The sequence below is a fragment of the Girardinichthys multiradiatus genome, chromosome Y (genome assembly GCF_021462225.1).
Source record: "Girardinichthys multiradiatus isolate DD_20200921_A chromosome Y, DD_fGirMul_XY1, whole genome shotgun sequence".
In the NCBI taxonomy this organism is placed as follows: Eukaryota; Metazoa; Chordata; class Actinopteri; order Cyprinodontiformes; family Goodeidae; genus Girardinichthys; species Girardinichthys multiradiatus.
The window spans coordinates 14195751-14221557 of NC_061818.1; the positions used below are offsets into that span (position 1 = coordinate 14195751).

Genomic DNA, 25807 nt, shown 5'->3' on the forward strand with positions numbered 1-25807 from the left:
AAAGATAACCACTGTCTATATATAGACACATCAGAGATAGACTTGAGGGAGATTGATTTTCCTCTTTTTTTGTCTCTCATCTGTTCAGATGGTAAGATCTAAGACAAAACTAGCCTCATGGTATCAGAGCTAACACGGGATTTTAGGAGGAAATATGGAAATTTATGCAAATGACCAGGTCCAGTGTGAGGAAAGCAATGGTTGAGTATTGCTTAAATCAGTGTTTAGATCCAGCTCCATATGATAAAAAGAGAGCAGAGAGGTGAAGAGGAGGAGGTGGAGGAGGAGGAAGAGGCATTGGGTCAGTGAAAACGGCTGGTTTAGGTGCGGAGGCGGCCTGCAGTGTGTTTCTGTGCCTGTCAGTCTTTGTGCACGGCAAAACACAATTTGTGCAACACAGCTTGTGTTGTTGCAGAGAGAGAAGCATCCTCTGTGAAGCATCTGTACTTTCAGTTGACTGCTAAGAGAAAAAATTTTGCTTGTTGAAGAATTACTCTTTTAAGCCTCTTTATTTAATGGAGCAAGGTATCGACTGTCATTTTCTTTATATACACTTTATACTTCATTTTTGAAGTTAATTTCCAGTGCCTGTAAAAGTTGCTCTACATTTTGATGATAATGTTAAAATATTTTATTGTGGAATTTGCAGAAATCCAGAAAGGAATGGGACACTAAACAGGTAACTGTGAGTTACTCTCCAGGGGCTGGAAGGAAACAACACGACTGTAAGGTGAAGGAGGGAATTTTGTGTACTCTCTTTTATGTTTGCTGAGAATTTTCTAACTTGTTTTGAAGTCTCTAAAAAAAGATCCTTAAACCTTTTCTCATCTCAATCACAAACTTCCTCTTTAATTTGTATTTAGAGGTAGACACACAGAGACAAACAATAAGTAGTTAATATTTGTGAAACAGAAGAAAAATTTTAATTTAAAAGTGTAACCCGCATTTCCATTTAGCTCTCCCTAGTCAACACTTTAAAGATCCACCTTTTCTACAATTACATTAGTCATTTAAAGTATGTCTCTGCCTGTTTTGCACATCTACAGATTGATATTTTTATCCCCCTTTCTTCTTCAAAATAGATCAGCGCTGATTTTTAGCATCTTGCCACAGATTTCCCAATTGGATTTATAAATAAATTTTGCCTGGAGCCACAAAATCCAGACATTTGACTTGGCCATTGTAATACATTACAATCTAAACCGCTCTGGTTGTGTTTTTAGGCTAATTGTTCTGCTGGAAGTTAAACCTCCACCTGAGTCTCAACTCAAGCCTTTGCAGCCTTAAATAGGTTTTCTTTTTGCATCACTTGTATTTAGCTCCATACATCTACCAATCAGCTCTAACAAGCTTTTCTGGACTCCATTTACCTGTTCAAATGACTTCTGGAGAAAACCTGTTGCACTGGATTGTATCAAGGAGTGTGCACAATTTGCTTTTCCCCCAAAAATACATGAAATTTTTATTTGTAACATAACAAAATTCAGAGAAGCAAAAATACTTTTGCAAGGCACTGTATGGAAGACAACATCACCTGAATACTTAGAATATTTGTGGATTGAATCTCTCTTCTGAAGCAGGCTACACATAGGTACTATGCCTGTGTGTATCTGTGTGTGTGTGTTGGGTGAGTCCAGATCTCTCACCTCTGCCATCAGCCAGACAGCGGTTGTAGCCCACAGGGCTGAAATACTCGAACACGAATACAGCCACTGCTGACACCAGCAGCAGCATCACGAACATCATCACCCACACATCTGCGCTAAAGGGCTCTGAAGGGGTGAAGGGGTGGGGAACAGAGGAGAGGGAATGATGATGATAAACGGGGAAGCCAATGGATTGATAAAAGGAGGAAGCATGGTCAGAAAGAGATATAGCAGAAAAAAAGATTTGAGTAAAGGGTTGTAAGGAGGCAGGAGGTGCGGAAGGAAGGAGGTGCATGAGGAGGGAGGAAGAGTTTCCCTTGAGCAAGGGCAGCAGAGAGAAAGAGAAAATGAAGCAAGAGAGATATGCAAATGTGGTATGTCATATTGAAAAGAGGAAGGTAGCGTCAGAAAAATTGAGTAGGAGTGGGAAACATAAGAGGGCAAAGAGAAATAGAGAAAAATAAGCAGTTAGCTGAATAATCATGCAGGTTAGAAGAACTTGTCAGTGAAAGTTTACTGAAACTTATTTTAACACATTTTTACCTGTTAAATCACTTTTAATTGATTTATTTTTATTAAGAAGAACAAAATGTCCAGGGCATACCCTGCCTTTTGCCCATAGACTGCTGGAGATAGGCACCAGCTCCCCCGCGACCCACTATGGAATAAGCGGTAGAAAATGACTGACTGACAAAATAACAAATAACAAAAAAACGTAATTCTGACTTAAACAAATAACTACTACAAGTATATAGTAAGTAGTTATTTGTAGTAATAACTACAAATAACTACTAAATCTCACTCCAAATAACAAGATCTCATTGAAGGGGCCTTTTACACAGCAGGAAGGGATGAGTGCAGAGGGTGGCTTGATCACTGAGAATTTGAAGAAGTACTAGTCACATGACCTCATGCTCAGGGCATGACCACCATACATGCACACCACCCTGGCAGCGGTAAGTTACTGAAAAGCTCCTGAATTACAACTACTCCACATCAGGTCTGTCCAACGCCTTTACGACAACCATCAGGATAACTCCATATCGTGCAACCGTAAAAGCCAATCCATTCTCCCTATGAGCCAATAAATATTCAGCTGTCTTTCATTCATCTCTGGCCCATACTTTTGAATAGCCCAGAAAGAAGAAGTTCCAAAGGATTCAACAAAATCATGGAAACAATCTAGGCAGATGGCACCTGTGACAGAGGCAACATGCTATTAGCTCGTAGCAGCTTCCTGTCCAAGAGAGTTGTGTCAGGAAAGGGTGCAGGGCAAATATAGGTGATGGTGGTTATATTGTAAAGCAGCAGGGAAAAATCTAATACTAGGTGAGTAGACCTGAACAAAACAGTGTATATCAAATTGTAATCTCAATATGTGCAACACCGTAATTTCAAACACCTGCTTGGATGTAATACTTATTATTCTTCATGTTCCATCCATTCTTATTTTACTTGTCAGTTAAATCGACTCTTACTGCTCTTGATGGCCACACCTGAAACAGATTTTAGGAACTGAGATGCTAAAGCTCATTGAGAGTGGTGGGGATATTGTGGTGTTGGAAAAGAAAGAGAAGAATGAGGAAAATGTGGGTTAATTGTCATCACAGTTTTTAACAATATCACTCATACTCGTAATTGTTTTCTCCGCTTTATCCGGGACCGGGTCGCGGGGGCAGCAGACTAAGCAGACTCAGCAGAGACGTCCAGACGTCCCTCTCCCCAGACAACTCCTACAGCTCCTCCGGGGGAAGCCCAAGGCGTTCCCAGGCCAGCCGAGAGACATAGTCCCTCCAGCGTGTCCTGGGCTGTCCCCTGGGCCTCCTCCCGGTGGGACGTGCCTGGAACACCTCCCGAGGAAGGCGTCCAGGAGGCATCCGGTATAGACGTCCAAGCCACCTCAACTGGCTCCTCTCGATGTGGAGGAGCAGTAGCTCTACTCCGAGCCCCTCCCGGATGGCCGAGCTCCTCACCCTATCTCTAAGGGAGTGTCCGGCCACCCTACGGAGGAAGCTCATTTCAGCTGCTTGTATCCGGGATCTCATTCTTTCGGTCATGACCCAAAGTTCATGGCCATAGGTGAGGGTAGGAACGTGGACAGACCGGTAAATCGAGAGCTTCGCTTTTCGGCTCAGCTCTCTCTTCACCACAACGGACTGGCACAGTGCCCCCATTACTGCGGCAGCCGCACCGATCCGTCTGTCGATCTCCCGCTCCATTCTTCCCTCACTCGTGAACAAGACCCCGAGATACTTGAACTCCTCCACTTGAGGCAGGAACTCCCCTCCAACCTGAAGAGGACAAGCCACCCTTTTCTGGTCGAGTACCATGGTCTCTGACTTGGAGGAGCTGATCTTCATCCCAGCCGCTTCACACTCGGTTGCGAACCGCCCCAGCGCATGCTGTAGTTCTTGGCTAGAGGGGGCCAGCAGGACCACGTCATCTGCAAAAGAAGAGAAAATCCACTGGTCCCCAAACCAGACCCCCTCCGGCCCTTGGCTACGTCTAGAAATCCTGTCCTTAAAAGTTATGAACATGAGCAGTGACAAAGGGCAGCCCTGCCGGAGTTCAACATGCACCAGGAACAGGTCCGACTTAGTGCCGGCAATGCGAACCAAACTCCTGCTCTGCTCGTACAGGGACCGGATGGCCCCTAATAAAGGGCCCCCAATTCCATATTCATGGAGCACCCCCCACAGGGCATCACGAGGGACACAGTCAAATGCTTTCTCCAGGTCCACAAAACACATGTGTACTGGTTGGGCAAACTCCCACGAACCCTCGAGTACCCTGTATAGAGTATAGAGCTGGTCCAGTGTTCCGTGGCCGGGACGAAAACCACACTGCTCCTCCTGAAGCCGAGGTTCGACTCTCGGCCGGACTCTCCTCTCCAATACCGTGGCGTGGGCCTTACCAGGGCGGCTGAGGAGTGTGATCCCCCTGTAGTTGGAACACACCCTTCGGTCCCCCTTCTTATGAAGGGGGACCACCACCCCAGTCTGTCAGTCCAGAGGCACTGTCCCCGACCACCACGCAATGTTGAAGAGGCGGGTCAACCATGACAGCCCCACAACATCCAGAGATTTGAGGTACTCAGGGCAGATCTCATCCACCCCCGAAGCCTTGCCACTGCGAAGCTTTTTAACCACCTCGGTGACTTCGGCCTGGGTGATGAAAGAGTCCAACCCCGAGTCTCCAGCCTCTGTTTCCACCAGGGAGTGCGTGATGGCAGGAATGAGGAGATTCTTGAAGTACTCCTTCCACCGCTCGATAATGTCCTCAGCCGAGGTCAGCAGCCTCCCACCACCACTATAAACAGTGTTGGCGAAGCACTGCTTCCCCTTCCTGAGGCGCCGGACGGTTTGCCAGAATCGCTTCGAGGCCAACCAGTTGTCCTTCTCCATGGCCTCAACGAACTCCTCCCAGGTCCGAGTTTTTGTCTCTGCCAAAGCCCGGGCCACGGCACGCTTGGCCTCACGGTACCTGTCAGCCAGCTCAGGAGTCCCACAAGCCAACCACAGCCGATAGGACTCCTTCTTCAGCTTGACAGCGTCCCTTACTGCCGGTGTCCACCACCGGGTTCTGGGATTGCCGCCTTGACAGGCACCCCAGACCTTACCGCCGCAGCTACCGCCGTGGCAGCAGCATCGGCAATAGATGCGGAGAACAGGCATTCCCAGCAGACCCTCACTATGCGCTTGGGCCTGCCAAGTCTGCCTGGCTTTCTCCTTCTCCAGCAGATCCAACTCACCACCAGGTGGTGATCAGTGGACAGCTCAGCCTCTCTCTTCACCTGAGTGTCCAAAACATGCGGCCGAAGGTCTGATGATATGACAACAAATTCGATCATTGACCTCCTGCCTAGGGTGTCCTGGTGCCTAGTGCACCGATGAACACCCTTATGTTTGAACATGGTGTTCATTATGGACAATCCATGACTAGCACAGATGTCCAATAACAAAGCACCACTCGGATTCAGATCGGGGAAGCCATTCCTCCCAATCTCTCCTCTCCAGGTGTCACTGTCGTTTCCCACATGGGCGTTGAAGTCCCCCAGCAAAATAATGGAGTCCCCGGGAGGGGCACTATCCAGCACCCCCGACAGGGACACCAAGAAGGCCGGGTACTCCACAGTACCGCTCAGCCTATATGCCGAAACGACAGAGACCTGTCCCAAACCTGAAGGTGCAGGGATCTCTCATCCACTGGGGTAAACCCCAACACGAGACAGCTGAGCTGGGGGGCAACAAGCAAACCCACACCAGCCCGCCGCCTCTCCCCGTAGGCCACTCCAGAGTAGAAGAGAGTCCAGCCCCTCACAAGGAGATGGGTTCCAGAGCCAACGCTGTGAGTGGAGGTGAGCCCGACTATTTCTAGTCGATATCTCTCGACCTCCCGCCCAAGCTCAGGCTCCTTCCCCTCCAGCGAAGTAACATTCCACGTCCCTAAAGCCAGCCTAAGCATCCGGGGATCGGGCCACTGAGGTTTCCACCGTTGTCCGCCACCCAGTCCTCTTTGCACCGGTCCCTCACGGTTCCCCTTGCAGGTGTTGGGCCCACTGAGGGATGGCCTCGCGTCTCTCGCCCGGGCTTGGCCCGGCCGGGTCCCAAGGTGGGACCCCGGCTCTGCCGTACCGGGCGACATCACGTGCCTCGATATACTAGTCCTCATGAAAGATTCTTGAACCGCTCTTTGTCTGACCCGTCACCTAGAGCCTGTTTGCCATGTGAGACCCTACATGGGGCAATTAAGCCCCAGACAACATAGCCTCTAGGATCATTTGAGCACTCAAACCGCTCCACCACGTTAAGGTGGCGGTTCAAGGAGGGATTAACAATATCACGATTTGTCTTATAAGTTTTCTTATAATGGAGGGTCAAGAGCAGAGCAGCAACATTGTTTCCTTTGCTTAAAAGTAATTTGCCAAATTTGCCACAATCCTGGCAGGACATGGCTGAATTATGACAGGGTTGTGAATTTGCTTATCCAATGTGAAGGTGGTAAAACCGCATAAAATGAACAAATGTAGGTATTGAATATAGAATCATTTGGGGAAGCAAAGATTGATGGAAAAAATGTGGTTTATTTATCTGCTAATACACCACACTGATTCGCTGAAGTATTACGTTTTTTTTTTTTACAAGAAGATAAAAAAGTCAAACAGATCGCATCTAATTCAGCCTAAAAATCCAACATTACTGTCCCACAAGTAAGAAGCAGAGCAGATCACATTTTTGGATAAAAACAGTTGCTTTTATTTATACTTGTGCACATCCTGTTCATTGCCTGTATCTATTTTTAGCATCAGTTGCACACATTCTGGTCTTGTGTGTTTCTGACATGTCCATGCTCCATTGGAGCCTTTTCAAATGGTTGAAATAGTTCCTCAGCAGGTAATCAAGTTCTGCATAGGCCTCGTAATGAACCACTTATTTGATTCAGGTGGGCTTAACCAGGGAAACATAAAACATTCAGAACCCTGGCCCAAAAGGATTGACATTAGACACCACTAGTGTAAATGTTCTCCATACAATACTGGGAGACGGTAAAAAATTTAATTGTGTCTATGCAAACCTAAAAGCAATACAATTGTCTGCAATGATGTTAACCCGTTCCAGTGCAAATTGTTGACATGAACCTGGACCGTAGCTCCATAGTGCATGCCAATCCCAGCTTGGACTTGTTTTCATGTTTTACATGAAGAATGAAGCACTAATTTAAATCTGCTGTGGTTTTATTAATCTTTTAAACATGACGAATGGTCATGACTACTCACCTAAAAATGCTGAAGGTGAAACTGTGCCATTACTGCGGGAAACCATGACACTGATTCCAGTTTCAATGAAGGGAACAGAAAAATCGATGACCTCAGACCTCTCCTCATTGATGGTTAGAGATCCAACAGCCATGTGGGCATTTTTTAACACAACCTGGGCAAGATGTGTAAAGCAGAGAAAGACATCCATTGGTTAAGCAAACATTGGTCATTAGTCCACTATTAGAGCAGAACTTAGTCAAGAATGTCTGGTAAATGAAATGAAAATGTTTGCTAACACTTCAGTTTTTCACTTCAGAAGGATATCTTAAGAGTTGTGTCAAGAAAAACGAAGCAAATTTAGCTAAACCTGTTAAAAAAGCAAGTAGTTGGAAGAGAATGAGAAGCTCAGTTAAAGTTATTGTTTTTAACAAATTTTTTGTGGTGAAATGAAAATGAGACCTTGCAATATTTTAACTCCTCAATACTTTGTCTGGTGGCGTGTAAGCTGTTATGAAGAGCCCTAGATCTGAAGGTGAGATCCTGTTGTAGCTCTGTTTGAGACTCTTATCTTGAAGTAAGAAAAGGAGTGGTTTTTGAGTCGTTACACAGTTTTTTTGATGGAGTTGACTTCTTGTTGGGCCAGCCTCCAACACTCACTTACAGTAGCACTGAAGAACCTTGTACCACTTTCAAATTTTTGGCATGGCAACATCTTGGGTATGCGGCAGTAAAAACAAACGGAGTCAGAGTGACAGGTCGGATACAAATGTTGAGTAAGCATTGTAATAAATACTGCAAGTGGCTAACAGTTATTCACTAACCGTGAAACATTTGTTCTTTCTCACTCAACTGGTTTCAATGTCATTGAGAGCTTCACACATCAGCATTCACACACCATCAAACCATGCAGTGATGGTTGCTTCATGTGATACTGAGACAAGAGACAGGACCTGGGGTATCAGAGGACCACCACTGCCCACAATACACCTACAGTTAAGCCCAGAATTATTCATACACTTGGCACATTTAGGTTTAAAGTAATCTTTTAATTTTACCAAAGGTGTTTCCTGATTGGGAGCAATATTAGCATTTTAGAGTGACCTAGTCAAAGTCTCTACTTGAATCTGATAAAGAATCTGTGGAGCGAGCGAAAGATTAGGGTGATGGCAAGGAGACCTTCTAATCTCGAATACTTGGAACTCATCATCAGAGATTCATTCATTCATTCATCTTCTATATCGCTTATTCCATAGTGGGTCACGGGGGAGCTGGTGCCTATCTCGAGCAGTCAATGGGCGAGAGGCAGGGTACACCCTGGACGGGTCGCCAATCCATTGCAGGGCAACACAGAAACATACAGGACAAACAACCATGCACACACTCAGACACACCTAAGGACAATTTAGAGAGACCAATTTAACAAACAGTCATTTTTTTTGGACTGTGGGAGGAATCCGGAGTACCCGGTGAGAACACACGCATGCATGGGGAGAACATGCAAACTCCATGCAGAAAGACCCCCGGCAAAGATAAATCATCAAAATACGAGTGGAGAAGCATAAAAGGTTGGCCAGCAAATAAAGGGTGGTTGACTGCTGCAATGCTTGTTATGATATTTCCATTGAATATTGGCAAGGGTATAAACCATTTTTGGAAATGCCATTAAAAAACATAAAATAAAAACAGATTTTTATTTTATTTATACTCCTTAACATCATCTTTTAAGATATTTTGTCTCAAAAACAATCTTAGTTGAATGAAAATAACTTCAAATCTAAATCTGCCATGGATATGAATAATTGTGGGCTCAACTGTAACTAGGTCTACAGTGTATACAGATTCTTTAAAACATTGTTTATATTATAAAACAAAAAGTGAGGATTCTTATTTTTTCGAACAACACTGCTAAAAATCTTGTCTCATTCTCATGAACTCAGTACTGTGTAAGTTACCAGTGGAAATGCTGGAGATTGTTGTTATAAAAACAAATGAAAAACATAAGACAGAATTGACAGACTTTCAAGAGTGACTACTATGTTTAAACCGGATCTTCTATCAGACCAGAGCTAAAACTTGATAGAGCCATCTGGACATGGGCACCCTAAATCACTTTGGGCTACGTGTAAATGCTATAAACTATTCCCAAATGACCTAAAAGAACAGGGTAAACGTACACAAGACTCTTACACAGAACACATGTTTTTGATGTCTCAGTGTGTTTTCTGAAAAGACCAAGACAACAGGGGGAGATTGAAGTCAACCTGTAGCAGTTGTGTTTCTGAGTATTGGCTGACTTGTATAAAGATTTTCTAGCTTTGTGGCTTGATGGATGGATGTAGCGATTCCAAACAGTCTTTGCAACCAGATGGCCTGCAAATTCAAGGCATAAGCACAGAAGGGCTTATCGAACACAATGTCCTGCTATTAACACACGCTGGATGGGTTTAACTGATGTGCACCAAGACAGAACAGGTCAAGGGACTTCAGCCTATGTTAGTTCTTTCAGTGGTGGTTATGGTAAAGCATAGCACTAAACTGATAAGGTTTCTTCACCATAATTTGTAATACTTTAGAAAAGGAGATATTTGACATTAACTTTATGTGTAGCACTTTATATCAATTCTGCAAAGTTCTACTACCCACCTCCTTTGCTTCCACAATGCCAGCTTTGTTTTTAAAAGCTCATGCCAGTAGGACATTACCAGCTTTTTCGGTGGTGAGGAACTTATATTTGCTATTTCATGATGAAACTATTATGAAAGAGGTTGCAGACGCTGTTCATCCCCACATGAACCTCTTTGAGGGCAACAAGGGAGGAAGTCACATTATGTTAGATGTCATAACCTATTTAAATAAAGAATATAAAGACCACCAAATGTCACATTTAAGAAAAAAAAGGGTTTCTTTGAAGAAACAAAAAGTTAAGATATTAATACATGGAAGGTGGGGCAAAAGAGGCCTAAAACTGGAAGCATTGGAGACAAAGATGTGGTATGGCGGGTAGCGACAGGAGACCAAACTACTTTACACACAGAGCCCTCGAGTGGACACTTGTGACACTCACCAGGGCACAGAAGAAAAGAGAAAGACAGAAGGAGAAGAAGAAAGTGGGTTTACACAGTGGGTCACAGCTGATGAAAATAGCTGGCCCAATGCCTTTCGCTACCTGCCTTGCTCCCTTCAGTTCTTCTGCACAGGTAGTATATTTAGACCCAAATTTTATAGCCTTAAAGCATTGGGGTAAACTGGGGCGAGATTGTCTCTGTGAGTTAATAAGGTGTGTGTGACTGTGTAAGTCAAAACTCTGCTGTGAGCTTCAACGCTGCAATGTGTATGAGCGTGTGTGTGCCTTTATGTGTGAGTCATAAAGGGAAAAAGACAGAGAGAAAGAGATGTGAGTAAACCTTTGTTCATCTACCTGTGAAGTGGACCTTTTCAGGGTGGGAAAATGTTACGTCTCCTTTACTGATTATGTGCAATTCCGCAAAGAATCTGCTTGCAATTGTTTGTGTGCATTTGTAACTTTTCAGTCATATTTATTCAGCAGATATGTAAGTATGGTTCTGAATGTGCATTGGAATCTATGTGTGCCCGAATGCGTGAACATCTCCCTGGGAAGGAGAACGAGTGGAACCAGCAGTGTGCTCACTTCCCCTCTCACCATTCGCTCTCTCCATCTCCCTCCTACGACTTGCTCTCTCCGTGTTATGAAAATGACCCATGTGGGTGTTATTGAGAATGATTGAGTGAGGATCTGTGTGTATTTGTGTGTCTTGGTTTGTGTGTGTGAGTTGACCATTGTCTTCTGTGGATCTCTTAGCGAGGCTAAATTCAAAATGTATAGTCTCTAATATTACAGTTTTGCCAGCAGCATGAGTCAGTGTGGCCCATGAAAACAGATTCTGGCTGCCAGAACAAAGTCAGGAAAAGGTGTAGAGCTTCCAAAGCATTTGATGATTTCCTTTTGTTTTATTTTTTTATCTTTTAAAATCTGACGAGTGGAAAAAGCTTAGAGTGATCTCTGACTGCCAATCAGCCAATTGACAATTTGACATATGCTCTTGTTTTGTCTGTGTTGAAACGTTAGGTAGACCGAAAAATATTGTCAAAAACAACATATTTGAAAACTTTAATAAGTAGTGTGGCAGAAAGCAAGAGGTTAATCAAAAGTCACAAGCAATATCAATAACAGATGTAGAAGTCAACTTGGGTAGGCAAGTTGGAATTTATTGTGGATTTTCACTAACCCAAAGTGTCAAAATTAAACATAAAGGATCAAATATATAATAAACACCCACAAATTTTTGTACAAATGTTCCTTTGGAAGCTACTGAGAAATCATACACTATATACTTTTGTAGCCGTCAGCAAGCATCTGACAAAGTTCTGGCTGGACATTAGACTAGTCTTGGCAGATCATTTTGAATAGGTTTGAGATCAGAATCTTAACGTTAGCCAGCTTTATCTATTCCAAACATTAAAATGTTTCATTTTCAGCCATCTGACCCTAACTGTCCCTCAGATGAAAGGAAACTAGTTAGGATTAGAGATGGGAAGTTATAAAATCTTTTATTGTTATCTAGAATTTTTTTTTATTGTGAAAGGAATTAAAATTTATTGTTAAAAATTAAAACTTTGATTGTCCTCAAATATCCCTAGATTTGACCATATAATAAAATGCAGTAATTGTTATGATTCTGGCACGTCTGCTCTACCCTGTCTCCCTGGCTGCAATCAGCAGATTAGATGCACCTGGTGGCTGCTGCAGTGTAGTGCAATCTGTGGAATGCCAAGCACCTGTGTCTTCCCTGGTATATACTGACTCTGACAAGCAGACGGTGCCAGATTTTTGAAAGCCATTCGTGTGAGTAGATATCCAGTGTTCCTTCCTGTCTGATCATTGTTCTTGACCTTGCCTTGCCTTTTGGATTTATGCCTCTGCCTGCTCCCTGTCGGACTATTTGGATTTTGGTTGTCGACCTTGTTTCCTGCATCTGGTTTATGCCTTTGCCTGCCCCTTGCCTGACGCCTCTTGTTCCAATCGTTGACCCTGTTTCTGTCCTTGGATTATTGAGCCAGCCTAACCCTCGGATTATTCAGCCTGGAGTCATTTCTTACCTGTGCTGTGGAGATCACCGCCTGCCGCCCACTGAGGTTTCCCCTCTGGCCTTCAATAGTTTCAATAGGTAAAGGAACTCTTCACGTCAGCTCCAGTGTTACGGTCTCCTGACCCAGAGAGACAGTTTATTGTGGAGGTGGATGCCTCAAGCACTGGGGTCGGAGCTGTATTAAGCCAAAGAGGTGAGGATGATCGTGTTCATCCATGTGCCTTCTTTTCAAGGACTCTGTCACAGGCTGAGCAGAATTACGACGTGGGAGACAGAGAGTTATTGGCTGTCAAGTTGGCATTGACAGAGTGGAGACATTGGCTGGAGGGGACTAAGGAGCCATTTATGGTGTGGACTGACCATAAGAACTTGGAGTACCTGAAATCAGCAAAACGGCTAAACCCCAGACAGGCTAGATGGGCTCTGTTTTTCGGTCGTTTTAATTTCTCCCTATCTTACAGGCCAGGGAGTAAAAATGACAAACCTGACTCCCTATCCTGAATTCAAGAGCCTGAAGAATCTCAGTCTGCGGGTGAAGAGGAGTTTATCCTTCCTGAAACCATCAGGTTGTCTGTGTCCCGAGTGGAGGTGGAAAGGGAGGTCCAGGAAGCCATTAGAGATCTGCCTATCCCACCATCATGTCCACCTGACCGCTGTTTTGTCCCTGAACGCCTTGTGCCTAAGGTACTGGAGTCTTGTCTTTGCTCTCGTTTAGCTTGTCATCCAGGAATCAGCAGAACCATTCAGACAGTTCAGTCTCAGTTTTGGTGGCCATCGCTGGTCAAGGATGTCAAAGACTTTGTTTCTGAATGCACTCAATGTTGTCGAGCCAGGCCTTCTCGTCGCCCCCCTGCGGGGTTGTTGCACCCATTGCCCATTCCCCATTCCCCCTCGCCCATGGTCACACATTGCGATGGATTTTGTGACAGGTCTACCGGTTTCTAATAGTCACTCTGTACTACTAACCATAATTGACAGATTTTCTAAGATGGTTCATCTGGTGCCCTTGGAGAAGCTTCCATGTGCAAAGGAGATGGGTGAGATATTGACCCGAGAAGTTTTCAGGCTCCATGGAATCCCTAATGACATTGTTTCCGATAGAGGACCCCAATTTGTGTCACGTTTCTGGAAGGAGTTTTGTTCATTGTTGGGAATTTCTGTTAGGCTTTCCTCAGGGTTTCATCCTCAGTCTGATGGCCAAACCGAGAGAGCCAACCAAGAAGCTGAAACCAAACTTCGTATATTATGTGAGTCTGACCCGACCAAGTGGTCACAAAATTTGCCCTGGGTTGAATACGCCATGAACTCTATGCAATCAAATGCCACTGGTTTGTCTCCTTTTTATGTTGTGTTTGGTTTCCAGCCACCCATGTTTTCAGTTCAGGAGAGAGAAGCTAATGTTCCGTCCGCCCAAGCGGCTGCCCTAAGGTGCCAAAGAATATGGAGAAAGGCCAGGAGATCGATGATCAGAATGTCACTGGTTCAGTCAAGAACGGCCAACCGGAGACGGATCCCTGACCCTAAGTACCAGGTGGGGCAGAAAGTTTGGCTCTCCGCCAAGGACCTCCCATTAAGGGTAGAATCCCAGAAATTGGCACCCCGATTTGTTGGACCTTTCCCAATCTCTAAGATCATCAACCCTGTCGTTGTACGACTGAGATTACCCAACTCCATGAGGATTCACCCCACGTTCCACGTTTCTCAGGTCAAGCCCTTCGTGGAGCCCCGACTTGGGTTCACCTCCGGGCCCCCTCCACCCACCTGGGTCATTGATGGTGGTCCAGTGTTCTCGGTCCGGCGCATTCTCAGGTCCAGGCGAAGAGGACGTGGAATGCAATACCTGGTTGACTGGGAGGGCTATGGGCCCGAGGAACGGACTTGGATTCCTGCGAGGTTCATCATTGATAAGGACCTAATTCGTGAGTTTCATCGTCTCCATCCTGATCAGCCTCGTGGTCCGTCAGGAGTCGGACCTTAGAGGGGGGGTACTGTTATGATTCTGGCACGTCTGCTCTACCCTGTCTCTCTGGCTGCAATTAGCAGATTAGATACACCTGGTGGCTGCTGCAGTGTAGTGCAATCTGTGGAATGCCAAGCACCTGTGTCTTCCCTGATATATACTGACTCTGACAAGCAGACAGTACCAGATTTTTGAAAGCCATTCGTGTGAGTAGATATCCAGCGTTCCTTCCTGTCTGATCATTGTTCTTGACTTTGCCTTGCCTTTTGGATTTATGCCTCTGCCTGCTCCCTGTCGGACTATTTGGATTTTGGTTGTCGACCTTGTTTCCTGCATCTGGTTTATGCCTTTGCCTGCCCCTTGCCTGACGCCTCTTGTTCCGATCGTTGACCCTGTTTCTGTCCTTGGATTATTGAACCAGCCTACCCCTCGGATTATTCAGCCTGGAGTCACTTCTTACCTGTGCTGTGGAGATCACAGCCTGCTGCCCACTGAGGTTTCCCCTCTGGGTTTCAAGTTCCACTCAAGACAAAAGCAGGTTAGTGGCTTTTCTGATCCCTGCAAAATCTGGAGAGACTACAAGTCGCTAATCCCTCTTTTCTGCCTCAGATTCCTGGAAGCTGTGAGGAGTGTTACCTGTGTGACGTTTTCCTGTTGCTGAATAAACCTTTTAAACTTTCAGTACTGTGTCTGGCTGAATCTTGGGTCCGCCTTTTTCTGATTCATAGCAGTAATCGTTTGTGCAATTGCACTACCTGGTGTACTGAAGTGGCACATTTGATAATGAGCTGATTTTGTTGGTTTTAAAGTCATGGTTAGTTATGTTTACGGTATGTTGCAATCATGTTCTAGACTTTTAAAAAGGAGCCAATGTAGAACTGGCTGGAGTGTTGGTTACCAGTTGTACCTGAATGCACGATATAAAGTTGGGGAAACCCCTGCTGTTGGATGAACTCCTGGTCCACATGTCTGCCACTAGAAGGACTCGAGTTACATTTGGGGCTGGTAAAATCCTGATTGTTGGGGTCATCTTTTGCTTTGGTTCAGTTTTTGTTGCATGGCGGAGCACATAATTTCACTCTTTAGTTACACACATAGATGTTCCACATGTGTACTGATTTAAAACAACACTGTATTCATTCGGTACACGAGCGTGCCAAACCGTTGGCCACAAAAATGAGTACACCCCTAAACGAAAATTTTCAAAGTATGCCCAAAGTGTCAACATTTTGTGTTGCCAACATTATTTTCCAGCACTGCCCTATGTTTTGAGCATTGAGTTCACTAGAGCTTCACAGGTTGCAACTGGAATACTCTTCTACTCCACTGTGACCACATCACACTGCTGGTACATGTTAGAGAAAATTACTTAATTCCTCACCTCCAATGATGACAAGCAGAATTTAAACATCACTGGTACCAAGAAACCTAGGCCAAAGTCCGAATCCAGCTGCCTGTAGCATTTTACCACGCACAAATGCAACCCGAGTCTTTCTAATGGCAGACATGCAGACCAGAAGTTCATCCAAAGGCAGAGGTTTCCCTGACATTCAGCTTTCCATTGTGAATTCAGGTACAACTGGTAACCAGCCAGTTCTATAATAGCAACCCTGCACCACCACCGTGCTCATTCAGCATGTTTTTCTAACAGAGGACCTTTAGGGTACTATTGATTGGTTGGCCACTTCCCTCATTAACAAAACGCCAAGATCAGTCAACTGAAACACATCTGGCACTTACAGACTTAAGCGTGAGAACTGACAGTAACCTTTTCATGGGACCAATACCTATTAGAAAATGTTGTTAATTCCAAAGATATTAGGTTAAGCAGACTGGTGTGAGATTAGAGGTAGTTTGGCAGAGGCCATGGCATTTGACCCAAAAACAAAACCTCAAATTTGAATGGAACTATAAATATACCAAACATATAACTGATCAGGTGGTTAATGAATTCATTTATTGTTCCCAAGGACTTGAATTTAGCCGTCTTCCACAAAACTTAGGAAAGTTAATCCAACATGTCAAAGTCGATAGAGAAAGGTCATCTTAACACTTGCCAGGGTATTTATCTTACCAAGACACAGTGGAATAAAAGTAAACTTCTCCTAGGTTTTTTTTTCCTGTAGTCTTCTGCCTGACAAATTACATTTGAAGAGTTACACTTTTTACTGTACCTCGCTAGTTTTTTTTTACTATTTGGCAGAAATAAACTTCAACTTGTATGGAAAACTATTCTGACATCAGTGAAAGTTTTATGGTATTAGATCAGTTTCAGATCAAAATGTGCACAGATTAATTTATTCTATGCAGAAATGCAAGCAATAGTCAATCACAGAATTGCATTAAATCAAGGGACTCCAATTAAAAAGTCCTAAAGTCTGGCGCTGAATTTTTTTCCCCTTTGCAGTATTTGTTGTTTCTGCAATTATTTACCGACCAAAATTGACTTCAGCACTGACGAACACATCTATGTACCAAAGCCTGTTTGGTAATGGAACGTTTTCTCTACTGACCTCAAACATTTTCTTTGCTCTCCTCTTGTCTATAATTGACATGGAGCCAAATACAGCAACAAACATTGTCTGCCCAGGTTCTGATAACACCACGAACCTCAGTAACATTATTAACAGTGTCCCAAACTGTGAATTAGTTGCAATCTTCATTTGAAAGTTTAGCCAACGAATAATAATTGACACTGCAGTATAATTTACACATGGATGAATTTGAGAAATACGATAGAGTTTAATTTGTGGACCTGTGAAATCTACTGGATCTGCACGTTTAAACACTGGAAGTGGAATGCCAGCGTGACAACATGTGCAGTAAACAGAAACGAGTGACAGGGCTATAAAATTTATAGGAAAGATATACAGACTGACAAACATAGACTCTTCCCCTCACCTCTCCCACCATGCCGTTCCAGGTTCCATTGATTTTTTTTCCATGTTTGCCGTTAGTGACCAGGTAAAGGTCATACGTAAACTTGACTGACTTGGCGATCTTCTTCAAGATGTCAATGCAGAAGCCCTTACAGCATCGTTTGATATAGATTCCTGTCTCCTTGGTCTGATTTCTGCATAAACAGAAAGATAAACACTCTGTAATCCAAAATGTACATCTGTCTGAATTGGCAAATTCACTTGTAAATGCTATTTAGTATTTCTGGCTTTGTCATTCTCACACTGTTGAAGTGTGAAATTATTCTACCTCCGGCTATGTAAAGCTATCGTGGGAAACCACCATCATTCACTAACATAATTTACTCAGCTGTCAGTGCTTTCTTGCCATTTTTGCTTTGGTCAGTTCCAGCTACTGTGATAGATGGGCAGAAAAATGCAACAATACGTAGCAACATGTGTGGAGATAAATACGTCATGCTTTGTTAATCTGGACTTGGTAAAACATGATTTGGTATGTCCTAGATTAGAGCCTCACATTGTTTTGATCTGCTTTCTGCAGGGGACAGTGTTCCTCATGCAGGTCCCACTCAGCGGATCCACATCTTCAACAATGACGAATGGAGCCTCCTCCAATGTCACAATGGACAGGTGGTCATCTTCCCTGGTTGCTGCCCCACCATACAGCTCATAGCGAGGCCACACATGGTACTTCATGGACAAGGAGCCATTCTCCCATTTACCCACCTGCAGAGACACGCAGAAAAAAAATGATGTTCAGATTGTCTGAACGGTGTTTTACCTTTAAAGCATTCATTAGAACAACATGCATTGGTATTCACATCCCTTACACTTTCTCACATTTGGTTATGTATTTGATTGGGATTTTAAGCTGCTAGTCTTTGGCAGTATGCCTCAACCAACTTTGGACATCAAGGTACAGAAATGGGCAGTCCGGGACCTCCCATCTATATTACATGAACTGGTCATTATCAGGCTACTGCAGGATATATGATAGGCTGCATAGATAAGTTAGCTATTTGATTCAGGTGTGTTGGAGCAGGGGCCCATCTAAAATAATGCCGGAAAAACAGCCCTCGATGACCAGGATTACCCATGTCTGATCTAAACCATTTCATTGATGGAAGATGAACTTCTACTCCAGTTTAATGTTCTTTTGCAACCTCTAACGGGTTTTCTTCTAGGATGGTCCTGTATTTATCTCCATCCATCTTCCCACCAACCCTGGCCAGCTTCCCTGTTTATGATTTTGTTTGGTATTAGGATACATGTGGTGACTGGTATTTATTAAAAAGTTGGAGCCATGATTCTCAAACTGTGGTACAAGTACCACTAGTGATTCTTGGGCTTTCGTTAGGTGGATAAGAACATATTAACTGTGATATAGTGGACTATAGTGAATCATTAACAAATGTTATTGTCTAACTTTGCAGATGTGTTGTGCATGACTAATAGAATACTTTAAAAGATTATCCTACCTGTGCTGGAGAGCTCTGCAGCTCCCCCAGAGTTACGTGAGCTTTTTGGTTGTTTCTGATTAACGTTCTGCTTGCTTGGTCGGTCAGTTTAAGATGGACATGTCTTCATAGGCTTGCAGTTGTGCCATACTCTTTCCATTTTTAAATGATGGATTGAATAGAACTCATGAGATGATAAAAGCTTCAGCATTATTTTATAACATAACCATGCTTTAAATTTCTCCTCAGCTTTGTCCCTAACCTGTCCGTTTGTTCACAGATGTTGTGTTTACTGTGTGTGACTTCTGATTGCTCTTAACTACACTGAATTTTATTTAGTGTTGTCAGAGTAAAGGAGCTGGATACAAATGCAAAAAACACTTTTCAGATAGTCTAATTTGTGGAAAACCATGCATCATTTTGTTTGCATTTCATAATTATGCACTACTTTGTGTTGGCCTAAAATGTTTGTGGCTCTGCTGAGATCAAATCTGAGTTTAAGTGGCATAAATACATTTGGAAAGAACAGTAACTGGAACAGAGCTGAAACATTTATTCATTCATTTGTTGTTACTATATATATATAGTAACAACAAATGAATGAATAAATATTTATATTAATATTTGATATTTCCTTATTTTCTTAGTTCCACTGGTTTCATTGCACCCATTGTGGATGATTGTCTTTATTCAGTATATTTTGTGACTGAGCTCCGAGGCACTCAACACAACACCCGCCAGGAATCAAAGTTAAAAAGGAAATCAGATTGCATTTCTCACTACAGTAGCTCTAGTCCATACAAAACTGCTGTTCTCCAGTTACAAACAGTTCTGAGGCATATCATCAAAGAGGAATATGGAGTATATATGCCTTTCAGCAAAAACAACTTCATCCAGTTGGGATTTTAAAGCCTCATGTTGAGTGTCCTGCATTTTACTGCAGGTGGGCCATCTGCCCGTATAATCACAGGTTATATCAGGTGAAGAGAATCTAAAGAATGATAGTTTATTTTAACTGAATGTTAGAAATAAAAACCCACAAATGCTTATTTTGTGTTTCTTATCCTGACAGCATAAGCAAACAGCGTGGTGTGTCTGGTTGCCTTGCAATGTCAGGTCAAATTTACTCTACAAAATGGGGAAAGTGAGCTGATTCTCCTGTTGCATAATTGGCATTACTGACAGTAGACCGCACCTGATTCAAGCAATAAAGGGAAGAGGCCACATCAATTACAGGGAGACAAAGATGGCTGGTTAAGCCGGGGCAATGATAACACAATTACAATAACAGTGACAGACAGAATTAAAGATCAATACAGACCAAGACAAGAAGAAATAGAAAATAATGAAAAGTTGAAAAAGGAAATAAAAGATGACGAAGTAAATGTGTCCACAGCACCCATTGGCATTTAAGTTGCAAATGTAAATTAAAAACGTTTGAGCTGCTGCAGGTGACTGTGTCCATGTACGACTGCATGTCAAAAATGACAAATATTAAACAGTTAATTTGATTCAGTCATTTAATTAAAGAAGTGAAACTCCTACATTACAAAGATTCATCACACGCAGTGTTATATTTCAAGCATAACCAATAATGAAATAACTTTAATACAGAAATGTCTGCCTACTCAAAAACAGGACCGGTCTATTCACTCAAAAGGACATTGGGTGTCCTTTTGACTGAATTACTCCTTCAGTGTGGCATGGCATGGAGGCGAGTAGCCTGTGGTTCTGCTGAGGTGTTCAGGAAGCCCAGGTTGCTTTATTGGCAGCATTTAGCTTATCAGCATTGTTGCCTCTGGCATCTCTCATTTTCTTCTTGTCATTAGTCCATAGATTCTTTGTGGGGTTTACGTCCGACCAGTTTTGCTTCTCAGACTGGGAACACAGTGATATCCCATACAATGGTCATTAAAGCTGGCATTGGTGCTTATGGCAGTGTGGGCATGCCAAGTCCTGCTGGAAAATTAAGTCAGTCTATCCAATAAGCTTGTCAGTGGAGGGAAGAATGGAGTGCTCTAAAATTTCCTGACAGGTGGCTACACTGACTTTAGGTCTGATAAACTATATCTCTTCAAATCATCGCTGATTGGGGAACATTTACACTGAACCTCAAACAATGATTTTCTTTTCACACTTTTTCCTTCCACTCAACTTTCCGTTGACATGCTTTTTCAGCAGTAACATTTTCTGGCTTAACCTACTTGTAAAGGGCATCATTGACAGGCTACTGAACAACAGTTAAGGAAGCAGTCTTCCCCATTAAGGTACAGGCAATAACAAATCATTTTTTGTATTAAATTTTTTTTTTCATTGGTCTTATGTAACATTTTAAAGCTCAGAGAAACTATATTTTGGGTTTTGAGCTGTATTCCATATTCAACTAAAAGAACAGAAATAAATGCCTCAAATATATAATTGTGAGTGGAATTAATTTATATAGTATATGAAAAAAATATATGAATGAAAGTACTGAAATAAAAAAACGTTTTAATCATAATAAAATGTATTAACATGCCACTGTAATTGGGAGACTCCAAACATGTTTTGTAAATGGATAGTTTAAATATGGAGAAGAGAAGAGAGTAACAGGAGAGGAGGGGCAGGACTGGGAACTGGAGTATAGAATAAGAACAAGGTTAACCTGAAGGACGGGACCAACACAGAGGATAGAGCAGAATTCAGATCGCAAGGATAGAAAATACAGGAAGATATACACAAAGCAAGAAAAAGAAAAGCAGACAGTAGGGGCTATAAAAACACATATTTCTGCGGAGAGAAAGTGGAATCTGAAGTAAAAGACTGTGTTGAGAGAATTAAAATGGAACTCATTCAAATGCAAAATGCTAGATCTTGTGAAGAAGAGTGTCCAGCTGTATGTCTGAAGGACCCTCCAGCCCCCGGAGGTGTACTCGACTGAATAAGTATCACCACTTAGTCAATTTCTTCCTGATGCCCCTCTCAGAAAAACCTTACCTGGATGTGCCAGTTCCTTCCATCAAGAGGAACAGAAAGTTTGCAGAAGGTTTGAAGTGGAAATGGATCAGACAATTTGACACAGCTTAACTGTGGTTTGAGTGTCCAGTTTTGCACACTCATTAAATATGGAAATGTGTTCAAACACATTTCATTCTGGGGAACACAAACTTGGCAAGGCTAAGCCTGTGTATCCCCGGAGCAAAATGCAGCCATATTTTTGTATGAACAAAAACGAGTGAGAAGCAATGAGTGATAGAAACGAGAGGCGAAACAAGGTTTAAATTCGGCCTGGAGGGATGGGAACTGGACATTACCAGAGTCTTTACGCTTCTTCAAAGAGGCAGCGAAAGGAAGAAGAGCCAGAGGTCGTTAGGATCCGAGAAACTGGAAATCAAGCCGGGAATTAAACATGAGCGATAAAGCTGGAGGTTGAACTGGAGGAGAAAGAAAGGGATGGTGCAGACCACAAGAGGAGTGGGAGAAAGGGAGACCAGAGGGGAAGGACTCACCTTGTTTGCTGATCAGAGGACAGAATATAGATTAGAGAGGCAGAAGACGGAGAGAAGTACCGAGAATAAAAAGCAGGGAGAGGTGAGGGACTCAGACAGCAGGACACAGACACAATGGAGCCAGATCATCTTAGACACAGATGCATGCTGACTCGGCAAGTGGTGGGATGCAACAGGTTCATTCTGGGTGGTTTGAATTATTGTTGCCATATGTATGCTCTCTTATCACCATACTTTGTCACTTTTTATTCTTTTGTTTTTATCACATCATAAAATGAATTTTAAAAGCCAGATTCATTGAAGAAGAAGCTGAATCAGCGTGTAAAGTTTAACTGAAGTTTCCTTTTTACTGCTAATAATAGCACACTCTTTCAGCTGAACTTCTTCAGGTCAAAGGACTTTGACATTATTAGATTCATGCATATGAACAACAGTTGCTCTGTTTACTCATCCCGTATCTTTAACTGCCTCTATGCTAAAGTGGGACTGGAGCAATATTGTTGGGACCCGCAGCCATGGATTTCAACATTAAACTCCGGTACATACTTTTCTGGAACTTTCAAAATAAATTGCATTTAACAGACTTTCAGCACAACTTCAGAAGGGGGAAGGGGGGGTAACAGAGGACTTCCCATGATGCCACTGCCCGCATAAAACCCCCCACCTTCCCACAAGTCTTTCTCTCCAAGCCGGTTGACCATCGGGACAGGAGCAGGCCAAGCGTGCTGAGGTATTTTGCTGGCAAAAAGACATGAACTCTTCAAACTGGATCCAAGAGTGTCATAAGATCACGCGATCATATGCAAGAATTAAGTAGGAATGAATTGCTGTTTGTGTACCCGTTGATTTCATTCATAAAAAGGGGAAATTAAGGTATAAGCATTGCTGAGTTTCTGTCCGAGCCCTGCTGAATCAAACGGTGTTCAAGAGAAACCCCTGCAAAGACGTGGTCTCCCAGTCTGGAAGGAAGACAGCAGAGACCGCATCATCGTGTTAACCCGTGTGGTCAGCGGACAGGACGGGCCGCCCGGCTACAGCTCCGAAGCTAACCCTTTTGTTCACAGAGCGAACGCAACTTCAACCCTTCAGCTAACCGCTTCAGCTAACCGCTAACAAGCGGTTAGCTGAAAGCTAACTGCTTGTTGACTGTGGACGTTTCTTCAAACTTCGCCCCTTGGACCACATTTCCTCACCATGGTCACAGGTTAGGTTTGGGCAAATTAACAGTTAGGATGAAATGATCTGAATGTTTTCATTCTATGAAGTTTGGGGCACTAACTTAGTGCTAGCAGGTTATCTGCAGCACACGTGCCCTGCTTGTGTTCTGTGTTTGTGTGTTTTTAAGTTAAGTCAAACTTTACTTGAAGGGTGATTTTAAACACAGACGATTGCTCATAATGCGCCGTCCGCGCTTATGCATTTTAACCCTTTTATTGACGGTATTTTTAAAGGTGTGTGTTTGATTCTGGTGCTAAATAATATTTACCCAGAAAGGTTTAGTTTTCAATCCAGTAAATAATAGTCCCTATACATCATTTACTAGATTTGATAACTAAGTAAACACCATTAAGCCCCATTTCTCCAGAAAGATTTGGCTCATTTCCAAAATACTCCCTTAATAATATTTCTTCAAATATTATTTCAATAAATAAAGGCAGCTAATTAGACACCGTTGAGAAATGGTCATCCAGAAGGCTGGTTTTATTCAGCAGATCATTATTTAAAACATTATTTTATTAAAATAATATTTTATCTGATCTTGCATTGTGAATGGTTGTCTAAACGTTTGCTGATTATTGCCTAAGTTGGTTCCAAGAGTAACTTAACTTCACTTCCAGATTCTTCAAGATAATCCTTGATTCTCAAACATAAACATTACATGGTAATGTTGCATCACTCTTTTGGTCATGATTTCCAATCATCTTTAATCAACTTGTTTATATTGTACATAGCCCATTAGTCTTCATTATTCTTTCATTCTGCTTGGTAGTTAGATGGACTGTTTTAGCATAGTAAAGAGTTTGTTGATTGAAATATGTTTGACTTTGAGTCGACTTATTTTTGTTAATAAATTCTTGTATTTTAAGAAATTGTGTGAATTCATTCCATATATGTGCAGAGTTTATGCTGTTCAATAATGTCAGAGCTCATCTCACACCTTTCTATTTTGTCCTAATACCATCGCCTTATTGGGCTGGTATTCACAGGACAACCCTTAACAGACCGGAATATTATTTGATAAAATATTAATATTAAATATTAAATAATATTCTCAGATTCATAATTCCAACAAATATCCATAATAGCTCAAGAGGTGGGCAGCACACTCTGGATGGAGTGCCAGTCAATCACTAGGTTGACTTGAAAAGACAGGCAATTATTGGCATACATATCCACACCTACAGAAATTCCGAAGTCAGCAATTAAGCCTAACCTGCATGTCTGTGTTCTGTGGGAGAAAAATGTAGTCTGAAGAGATAACCCACGCAAACTCAGGGAAATTATGCAAGCTTCACACAGAAATACCAAAACGAGCCTGCAGGTTCTAACCCTGAGGATGGGAACATTTGTTGTTGAACTGAATCTCAGAGTATACATGAATAATCTGAAGAGGAATCATGGAGAGGAATGGTTCTCTTGTTCTTTGATATGGACTTTGATATGGAAAGTTAAAGGCGACGTTCCAGATTCAATTCAATTCAGTTTATTTATATAGCGCCAATTCACAACACATGTTGTCTCAAGGCACTTCACAACAGTCAGGTTCATACATTCCTATTAATCCTAACAATTGAACAGTGCAGTCAGATTCAGTTATTTATTCAAATTGGATAAAAAGTTTTTCTATCTAAGGAAACCCAGCAGATTTCATCCAGTCAGTGACTTACAGCATTCCCTCCTCCTGGATGAGCATGTAGAAACAGTGGACAGTCACTGGCGTCTGTTCCACAAGAGTTGCATTCAAAGATCAGCCACTATCCAGAAACAATAACTAGCTGCACCGTAGTGCATTTATACTAATGCATTTATCTGCGTAGGTTTTGTTCATGGTACAATGTTAAAGTGACAAACTCACAGTTTGTCCCAAATTTAAGTTTTTTTTCATTTTGTCATGTTTTCAACAGCAAACACCAATGTGTTTTATTTGGATTTGATGTAATAAACCAATACAAAGTAATTCATGATCACAAGGCGGAAAGACAATGATGCTTCACTTTTCACAAAGAAAAATATGGAAGGTTAGGTGAACATTTTTTTTCAGACCAATGAGACAATACTTAGAAAAAACTGTTGAAGATTTACTTTAGATAAGCAGTCTTTGCACATCAGAAGTCAGAAGCTTCTGCTGAATTGAATGGACTTCACTGAGATGATGATATTTAATCAGAGCAGTGCTTTAAATGCTTAAAAAGTAAAGATAGATCCAGATGGAAACACATACCTAAACCTCTGACAGTGGCGGTAAAAATTT

The 25807-nt window shown here is 42.6% G+C and overlaps 1 protein-coding gene across 2 annotated transcripts in view; it reads right to left on the reverse strand.

The window, feature by feature from the left end:
• LOC124863843 (glutamate receptor ionotropic, NMDA 2B-like) overlaps window positions 1–25807 on the reverse strand; it is a 243124-nt gene that overhangs the window by 24775 nt on the left and 192542 nt on the right. For both annotated transcript variants that reach the window (XM_047358359.1, XM_047358360.1), the window contains 4 exons: window positions 17908–18116; window positions 17374–17545; window positions 7423–7576; window positions 1647–1772 (listed from right to left, as the gene is read on the reverse strand). In XM_047358359.1, the coding sequence (XP_047214315.1) occupies window positions 1647–1772; window positions 7423–7576; window positions 17374–17545; window positions 17908–18116 (661 nt within the window). The remainder of the gene's footprint in view (window positions 1–1646; window positions 1773–7422; window positions 7577–17373; window positions 17546–17907; window positions 18117–25807) is intronic.